Source organism: Sinocyclocheilus grahami, unplaced genomic scaffold, assembly GCF_001515645.1.
Source record: "Sinocyclocheilus grahami isolate Dianchi unplaced genomic scaffold, SAMN03320097.WGS_v1.1 scaffold1667.1, whole genome shotgun sequence".
NCBI classification, from domain to species: Eukaryota; Metazoa; Chordata; class Actinopteri; order Cypriniformes; family Cyprinidae; genus Sinocyclocheilus; species Sinocyclocheilus grahami.
In genome coordinates this window covers 140,024-149,331 of record NW_015506846.1, presented here as the reverse complement: position 1 = coordinate 149,331, position 9,308 = coordinate 140,024, and the positions used below count along the sequence as shown (strand labels likewise).

Below are 9,308 nucleotides of genomic sequence, written 5' to 3'. Positions count from 1 at the left end.
ACCCACAAACGGATGGGCTGGTGGAACAATTTAATCGCACTTTGAAAACCATGATTCGGAAGTTCGTTCACGAGGACGCCAAAAATTGGGATAAATGGTTGGAACCCCTCTTGTTCGCTGTGCGGGAGGTCCGGCAAGCCTCCACGGGATTTTCCCCCTTCGAGCTTCTTTATGGACGTCAGCCCCGGGGGGTTTTAAACGTCCTAAAAGAAACTTGGGAGGATGGACCTTCTCAAAATAAGAATGAAAATTTGCACTGGGAGAGAAAGTACTTGTATTACTCCCAACTTTGAGTTCTAAATTACTTGCAAAGTGGCAAGGACCGTTTGAGGTCACACGGCAAGTTGGAGATCTCGATTATGAGGTGGTTCGAACATATAGGAGCGGGGCACGTCAAATTTACCACCTCAATCTCCTGAAAAAATGGAGCGAGGCAGAGTCAGTGATGCTGGCGATGGTAGTGAGTGGAGAAGATGATCTCGGGCCAGAGGTGAGCACTAAATCTCAATCTCTCGCTCTGGCCCCAGGAGGGGATCATCTCTCGCCCTCCCAGCTCACTGATGTGGCCAAGTTGCCGGCAGAGTTTGCCAATGTGTTCTCGCCCCTACCTGCTCGAAAGAATCTCATTCAGCACCATATTGAGAACGAGCCAGGCGTAGTAGTGCGCAGTCGGCCGTATCGTTTGCCTGAACACAAGAAAAAAGTGGTTCAGACCGAGTTAGAGGCAGTGCTCGAAATGGGGGTAATGGAAGAATCCAACAGTGATTGGGCGAGCCCGATAGTTTTGGTTCCTAAAACGGATGGCTCTGTTCGGTTCTGTGTGGATTACCGCAAAGTAAATGCTGTGTCGAAATTCGACGCGTATCCAATGCCGTGGATTGATGAATTGCTGGACCGGCTGGGCACAGCTCGTTTTTTATTCGACACTGGATTTAACAAAAGGATATTGGCAGATCCCCTTATCGCCGGTATCTAAGGAAAAAACAGCCTTCACAACGCCGTTTGGATTACACCAATTCATTACCCTTCCGTTCGGGTTGTTCGGGGCGCCGGCCACTTTTCAGCGTCTCATGGACCGTATTCTTTGGCCCCATGCTGCATATGCCGCTGCCTATTTAGATGACATCGTCATCTATAGCAATGACTGGCAGCGTCATATGGAGCATGTGAGAGCTGTTCTGAGAGCGCTGAGAGTGGCCGGACTCACAACCAACCCGAAGAAGTGTGCGGTTGGGCGTGTGGAGGTCAGGTATCTGGGCTTCCACTTGGGTCATGGGCAGGTGCGTCCCCAAATTAATAAGACGGCAGCGCTTGCAACTTACCCGAGACCTAAGACCAAAAAGGAGGTGAGACAGTTCCTAGGGCTGGCGGGATATTATAGAAGGTTTGTGCCTAATTATTCGGACCTCACCAGCCCTCTGACTGATCTCACTAAAAAGGAAGCGCCAGATACGGTCCAGTGGACGGAGCTGTGTCAGCAGGCTTTTACCCAAGTAAAGGCTGCTCTGTGTCGCGGGCCGCTCTTACATTCTCCTGACTTTTCTCTCCCCTTCTTGTTGCAGACTGACACATCGGACAGGGGGCTGGGTGCAGTCCTGTCCCAGGAGATAGAGGGAGAGGAGCGGTCAGTACTGTACATTAGTCGCAAGCTCTCGAAGAGAGAGACTAAGTACAGCACCATAGAGAAGGAGTGTTTGGCCATCAGGTGGGACGATTTTGACTGCATAAAGAGGCCCGGGAATGAGCTGGCAGAGAGAGAGAGAGACCGACTGCTGACTGGTGGGGAGACTGAGCCTGCTCTGGAGAGCCCTGTGATTTTGCATATGCAATTGTGCTATATTGAGTGCTGGTAGCGCGACGTTCTGTTTATGTGTTTGAAGCCAAATAAAATCACCAGCAGCAGTCAAGCCGACCCCGTCCTCTTCCTTCTCAAGTCATTGACTTTGTTACAGGGGGCTTTGTTGAAAATGACGGGTTTGAGAGAGACGGGGCATAGAGGACCTACAATAATGTACAGTATTTGAAAAATAATGTGTTTTTTGAACATTAAAGCATGTCAACATATTCTGTTACACCAAATACACAAAATAATGATCTTTAAAATAGCATCATATGACCCCTTTAAAACGCCACCTATGGACTGAAAAAAACAAAACACAGACACACATTACAGAAGACAAAAGATAAATAATATTTCTAAACATCTAAACAAATTTTTTATTTTTTTTGGTGATGAGGCCAGTAAAAAATTTGGCAGGGCAAGTAAAAAATCTGATCCAGGGTGTGGACGAGGAGTTGAATGATAGTAAAGCAATGTAACTGATGCAGGTAGGTCACATGACAATGACATGAAAGTGTTGCAAAGTAATTACTAATTCAAAAGAAGTAACTACATAGCTGTGTCTCATTTAGAAGGCTGGGATAAACTTTGTTTTTAATATCCTCCTCCTTTTTTTCTCTAATAGATGCCTGCTGTACGTACGCTGCACCTCCTCAAACATTGAACAAAATAAAACAAGTAAAAGGATTTTTTTTTTTTTTTATTACTTTCCAAATTTAGAAATAATTTTCCTTCATTTAAGTAGTGTGAGAGCGCAATGATGCTCTAAATGTGTTGGCATAGCAACGTGATACTTCCGGTTTCCTTTTCCGCCTGTCCTACGAAGGCCGTCTCATTTAATTCTAGGTTGAGGACACTTTGTATATGCATCCTACAGAGGATGCGACCTCCAGAGGATTCGACCTCCGGAGGGTGCAGCCTTCTAAATGAGACACAGCTAAAGAGTATGAGGTTGCATCCCCTCTCTTTCTCTCTCCCTCCCTCCTTGAGCTTGAGCTTGAGCAACCCCCCATTTCCCCCCCCCCCCCTCCTTTCATAGCAGCTGCAATACACACAGAGACACACAGTTCTGCTCTTTAATCTCCAGTAAAGATGCTGCGGAAAGTCCGAGATCAGGTCAAGAAACATCCAGGAGTAAGTATTTTAAACCTGTTTTCTAAAAATATTACTTTTTATCTAATAAAACAATCAGCTCATTTGATTAGTCTCCTAGAAATAATGCAGAAATATCTCCTCAAGTACTCAGAATAATCAAATAAAATAGTATTGCATGCTCTGTGGGATAAAATTATTATTTTTTATTTAACAACTGAGCAACTGGCTACTGAGTAACAGTGTACTATTAATATGCTCACCTACTGTGGATGCTCTTCAAACATTTAAAACATTAAAAATAAAACAAAATGAAAACTTGAAAATAGAACAGCTGGATCTGTGACACTAGAATATTTTAAAGCTGAATAATTTTTTCCCTTTGTCGTCTTTTTTTTTACCAGAATAAGATTGCTAATCAAACTTCTAATATGACTACATAAAGAACCTTTTGTTTTATAGCACTTTCCAAGAGAGCAATTAATAAATCATATCATCTTTCACAGCTCATCCCACAGTTTTTCTTCATCTGTCTGGGCATGGGTGGAGCGTTCCTTTATTTGTTTCGTCTTGCCAGAGGACCTCATGTCACGTAAGGAAATTATTACATTAAACAAAACGCATTAATGGGTAAAGTGTATTAACAGTGACTTTAGAAATTGGGACATTTAAAAAAAAAATTGTTTTTGATAATTAATTTGGTCCTATTTCCATAAAACACCATAACAATTAAACAGCAGTATTAGCTATAGTCTTAAGTATAAGTATAAATAAATACTAGGTTTGACAATATTTATATTAATTATTTAATGCATTATATGATTGTATCTGACAGTGTTGACTCCTATTGAGTGATGGAAAGAAAAAACGCATTTTGTAAGAAAATCTTAGCAGGAGAAAACCAAACATTAATGCCACTGAACATGTTTAATAAGATTTATTTCATTAGTTAGTAGGGATGTAACGATTAACCGCGAGCCGGATGAAAATCGATTCAAATGTGTGACGATTCAAATCGGTTGAGATGCTAAACAAATCTTGATTCAGTTAGGGGTAGGAGTTTATATGAATGTATGTCTGAGGGGAACTTGCTGTCTTTCGATGGTATTTTTCTTTTCATCTTGCCTCTGTATAATGCATATTAAAGTTCATTAGTGCAGCGCTGCTTTGTTTACAGCGGAAACCAAGCGCCACCTGCTGGCAGAGAGTGTATCTGCGTCTCGTTCAGCTCGTCTGCTGTTTCTGTTTCATGCAGATATTTTTTTATGTATAGTTTCACAAAACTGAAGTCAAACCATTCTGTCTTTGCTTCAAATTTCTAAATTATACAATCTAATTTGGATTAAAAACTGCTCATGTTGCATGTATGTAGCCTCTTTGTTTGGATCATAATTAAAATGCAGCGGTTGCCTCTAATTTTAAATGGAAAGAGCACAGACAAAGCCTTATTTTGCTTATATGAAGAGATTTCTTTTATTTGTGTTATTTATGTATTTGATTTGGGGCTTGTTTTAAAATTTCAATTTAGTTTTGTTATTTACATTTACATTATATTTAAATTTGGGTATTTAGCAGACGCTTTTGTCCAAAGCGACTTACAAATGAGGACAATAGAAGCAATCAAAACCAACAAAAGAGCAATAATATTCAAGTGCTATATTAGTATATTATTATAGTGTTATATTTCAATTTCACAAAGAAACATACAGTATTTTGTCCAAGCAATAATAAAAGGACACATTAAATTTATAATTTGTCTTAAATCTCATTTTGTAAAAAAAAAAAAATTGTGAGTTGAGTGAATCGTTACATCTCTATTAGTTAGTTAGTTAGTAGTCCATTTTGTCCCAGTACTAAATAAATACTAGTTTATTTGAGATGTTGTTTTGTCTTTGACTCCCAACAGCTGGAACAGGAACAGCAACCCTGAGCCCTGGAATAAGCTCAGTCCAAGCTACCAGTACAAGGTACATGAGCCCACTGTTGGCATCATAGAAGCAGTGTTAAGTATTTATTTGCTTTTAAGTTATTTTTGTTGTTGTTTTGTTTTGTAATTCGATGTCAGGGTACTATAACACAAAACACAGTTATGCAAGTATATCAATTAAAAAAACAACAACATGAAACATGTTAATTATTGTAGAAATGCCTCACAACAGCCTGTGAAAAAGGTCCATGCTTGTTAAAACCAACATTTGTCTCAGTTATGATTTGTCTAGTACAAATGTATTAGTATTAATTCTAGTTTAACGTTAATTCCACATTTATATTTAAACAGAGCAGGCTTTAGTTGCATTGAAATTGCGGGGGACCCCGAATAGGGGCTACAATAATCATCACCACCTTTAGCAGCACCTCTAGCAACAGCCCTGTAGCTAACTTATCATTTGCAAACATTTAATCACAGTTGCATTTTAGGTAACTGGGGAGCTGAGGATTGTTCATAGATGTGTGAGAAACAGAAATAGCGCTCCTCGAGAGAAGCACAGAATTTCAAAAGAATTGATGTGGGTTTATCTTAATGTCTTTAACGTTTCACCACTCGACCGAGCGGCTTCATCAGTGTAGAACAGGATGTGTTGGTATTTCCTGTGTTAATTCCCTGATGGTCTGAATGTGGCACACGAGCTGGGCTGACATGCCCAGCAGATCACGAGTCTCACTCCTTCAGCACAATTGGGAAGGAAAACGAAATGCTGGTCAATAAATGCATATAACATCACTGTCTGTCTCCACCTGCCATATACAATCGATGTTGCATGTTTTCTATTTTTTCTTCTTTAGTTTGTGGCCATTAACACAGACTACAAAAACCTGAAGAAGGAAGGACCAGACTTCTGAACATGTCACGGATGTTGCCTCAACTTTTGTCATGAAGATGCTGAGATGTCCTTGTGCCTCACTAGTCTAAATACACAATAATAATAATAGAGAAAATAAACTTGTAGGATGTAGGATCTTTTCTATATTTTTTATTTTAACCTTTATTTCTTCACTAAACACGCTGATAGTCATACTCACTAGCATGAGATAAAGAGCAGAATAAAGGACTAAACTAGTCTACTTTTATTCATGTGCATTAGACGTTAAGCTTTATAGAAATCCCCAAAGTTGCAGAGATAACATGACCTCCCTCTTGTGAGCATGAGAAAGGGCGAAAGGAAGACGAGCAGATGTTTGTCTTTCTGTAAACAGGACCTGAACAGCAGAGACTCATGGGAAGGAGACTGAGCTCCCTCAGGCCTGCTCTTGAAGTCTGTGATAATTTGGAAAAGCAGCCGTCTGTTCAGAATAATGCACATTGACATGTTTATCTTTGTCTCTCTCACTATATTTCTTTCTGCACTTATTACTGTCTTCATTTTTATATCACTGTCATCCATCTGTCATCATTCAACTTCATTTCAAGGTCTTCTGTACACAGTTTCTTCGGACTGGCAAGCCATACAAACAAACACAGGAAATAGGCAGATATTTTACTCTGAGTGTTTACTCTTCAGACCCCCAGAGAGTTTCAAATAATACATAAAAATTTAAGTTTTTTTTTTGTAAGCATTTTATCATTAGCTACCAACCAAAATCCTAGAAACTGGGGGGAAAAAACTGTTAAGATAAAAACACTTTGAATACTGAGAATGGACACGGAGCTTTATTTTACCCAGCTAAATTCAGTTACTGTTTTGAATTGTGCTAAAACACTTGAGGGTGTTTAATGACATGACTTTACACAGTATGAAATACAAAGATTGTTATATTTTCAAGAAGGTTCGACTGATGTTTTATGCAACACTCCCCACCACTACTAGGGGCTTATGTACATTGCATGGTGGGGCAGAATGTTGGTGCCTTTCAGTTCATGATTTGAAATACTGAATAGAACTAATAGAAATGTGCATTTGTTCATGCAGTTACGATTTAATTATTGATTTTGCATATTCTTGTATGAGAAATATATATTCTGTGTTTTAGGCGAGATTAATAAAGAATGCTGAAAAAAACATCTCTACAGTGTTTTATATATATATATATATGTGTGTGTGTGTGTGTGTGTGCACATACTGTATTTGTTGGTAACACTGGTGTACATGAATATTCACGCTACCATTTTGTTTAGTTTCTTTAAAAATCTTTACGTTTATTGTAATCTTTCCTTAAAAGGGACTGAATGCGTTATTGTGTTTACTACAGAAAAATAGACTGTACAATACTGTTTCTGTCACAGTTTCTGTTAGTTTGGACTTTCTGTTTCTGTCTTGTTAGTTGTCACGGTTTTTTATTTGATTTTGTCATTCAGTTCAGGTGTGTCTAGTCATTATCTTAGTTTGATCTGTGTATTTAAGTTCCTGTCTCTTCAGTGTTAGTTGTCGGGTCTCGTCAATGTTATGTGTGTCACCAGCCTTCCATTACCTTGGAATGATCTATCTGTGGATTTATTAAAGACTGTTTTCCTTAATCTTCGTCTTCGTGTGTGTTCATCGATACAGTTATTGTGACAGTTTCTTCTACTTCTATCATATTTCTATAGATTTAGTTGGCAAGAAGGCCCATTCATTCAACAAGTTGCTCATTCATTCCTGTGAGGAAAACAGGGAGAAATGTCTGATTCGGGTTCAAAAAGGTAGGATAGGGTGAAAAACTCCATCTCATTTTCTCCTCCAACTTCAAAATCATCCGACATCGTTGTTTTACAACAAGCTCAAGTCAAGTGAAGTCACCTTTATTTGTATAGTGCTTTATACAATACTGACTGTGTCACAGCAGCTTTACAGTGTCAAACAGGAAAATAGTTTGTCAATAATGCAAGAGGGCAATAACAAAGAGTAATTTTTTTCCAGCTATAGTCAGTGCATTGATGATTCAGTGATACCATCGTCCAGTTCAGCTCTCTTCCAATAGTGTCTGTGCAATCAGTCAAGCATCCCCAACTAAGCAAGCCAAAGGTGACAGTGGCAAGGAACCAAAACTCCATCAGTGACAAAAATGGAGAAAAAACCTTGGGAGAAACCAAGCTCAGTCAGGGGGCCAGTTCTCCTCTGGCCAGACGAAACCAGCATGGCATGGTTTAATTCCAGGCTGCAACACAGGTCAGATTTTGCAGAGGACTCGTTTGGTTCCCGTGGTCTTGTGTCGATGGTCGTCGAGGTGATGAGGTCTTCACAGGGGATCTGTCTCTGGGCCGCATCTAGTTGACATGGTCTCTGCTGACATTCAGGGCTGTAGAGCTTCATCTCTAGGTGCTGATCCACCATCTGTTGACGCGGACAACGACGCAGAAGTATAAATTGACGCATAGCCTACGGCGTAGGTTCGACGCAGGAGTATAAATCAGCCTTTAGTTTTATTTTCCAAAGATAACTCCGAGCTGCAGTCACTGTTATTGCTTTCCCTTGTGCTTTTCTCCCAGGAATTTGGAATATACTCACATTTGCTATCACCACGAGTCATCGGATTCTGAAAGACTCCTCTGAATCTTTCAAAAAAGACAAAGAAAAAAAAACCTCTCACAAGTTCTTACCATAGAGAGCCCTGGTATATAGGAAACAGAGTCAGTGAAATAGGAAAATGGAACAGTTTCAACCTCCATCCAACGTCACAAGAATGCCAAGATCTATCTTAACCAGAGCCTATTGGAAAGCCTCAGAATGGGGAGCTTTTCTCTTGCTTTATGCTCCAATTGTTTTAAAATCTGTTTTTCCCCACAAATATACTGAGCACTTCTTCGTTTTGTGCCAAGCAGTTTATGTCTTGCAAACAACGTGCATTACACAGCTGGAGCTTTTTTATGCATCTCAACACCTAAATGAGTTTGTGCACAATTTTGAGACCTTGTATGGTAGATCCCATATGACAAACAATGTTCCCATTCTTCTTCATCTTAGTGAGAGTGTCAGAAACTGGGGCCCCCTGTGGTGTTATAGTGCATACAGTTTCGAAGTGTGCAATGGATTTCTATTGAAATTATACAATGGCACACAATCTGTACCTTTACAGATAGTAACATCTTTTCTCTTACTAAAAAAAGTAGAGAGCATTGTCAAGGTTCTGATGATGAATGCTCATCCTAGAGTACAGCAGCTGTTCGACACCGTGGTGGATGGCTTTAATGCAACTAAAAATGCACAAAGAATGAACGACACTGTGCTTTTTGGTCATGGTTGTTCTAGAGCTCTTGATTTATATGAACGGGATGCTGTTGAACAGTTTCTTGAAAGCCCTGTCAAAGATCAAGCAATCTTTTACCACAAAGCTGTAGTTAACTCACAGATATATCTGAGCATTAATTACAGATGTAAACTTAAGAGCGATAACACTATGGTCAGGATGTCCGATGGCAGTGTTTGCCAAATAGTTTGTTTTGCCAATGTTGAGAGTCACA

General features: G+C 39.7%; 1 protein-coding gene across 1 annotated transcript; it reads left to right on the top strand.

Moving 5' to 3' along the window:
- The first annotated feature begins 2,890 nt into the window (after positions 1-2,890).
- ndufa4l2a (NDUFA4 mitochondrial complex associated like 2a) lies at positions 2,891-5,909 on the top strand. The gene is made up of 4 exons (XM_016258286.1): positions 2,891-2,974; positions 3,439-3,524; positions 4,839-4,899; positions 5,717-5,909. The coding sequence occupies exons 1-4, from the start codon at positions 2,933-2,935 to the stop codon at positions 5,771-5,773; spliced, it is 246 nt and encodes an 81-aa protein (XP_016113772.1). The 5' UTR covers positions 2,891-2,932; the 3' UTR covers positions 5,774-5,909.
- The last annotated feature ends 3,399 nt before the right edge of the window (positions 5,910-9,308 follow it).

Excerpts from the sequence above, each read along its gene's own strand:
- ndufa4l2a (XM_016258286.1), top strand. The coding sequence starts at position 2,933 with ATGCTGCGGAAAGTCCGAGATCAGGTCAAGAAACATCCAGGA. Across the intron at positions 3,525-4,838 it reads GCCAGAGGACCTCATGTCAC|CTGGAACAGGAACAGCAACC; the intron begins GTAAGGAAATTA and ends GACTCCCAACAG. Across the intron at positions 4,900-5,716 it reads GTCCAAGCTACCAGTACAAG|TTTGTGGCCATTAACACAGA; the intron begins GTACATGAGCCC and ends TTTCTTCTTTAG.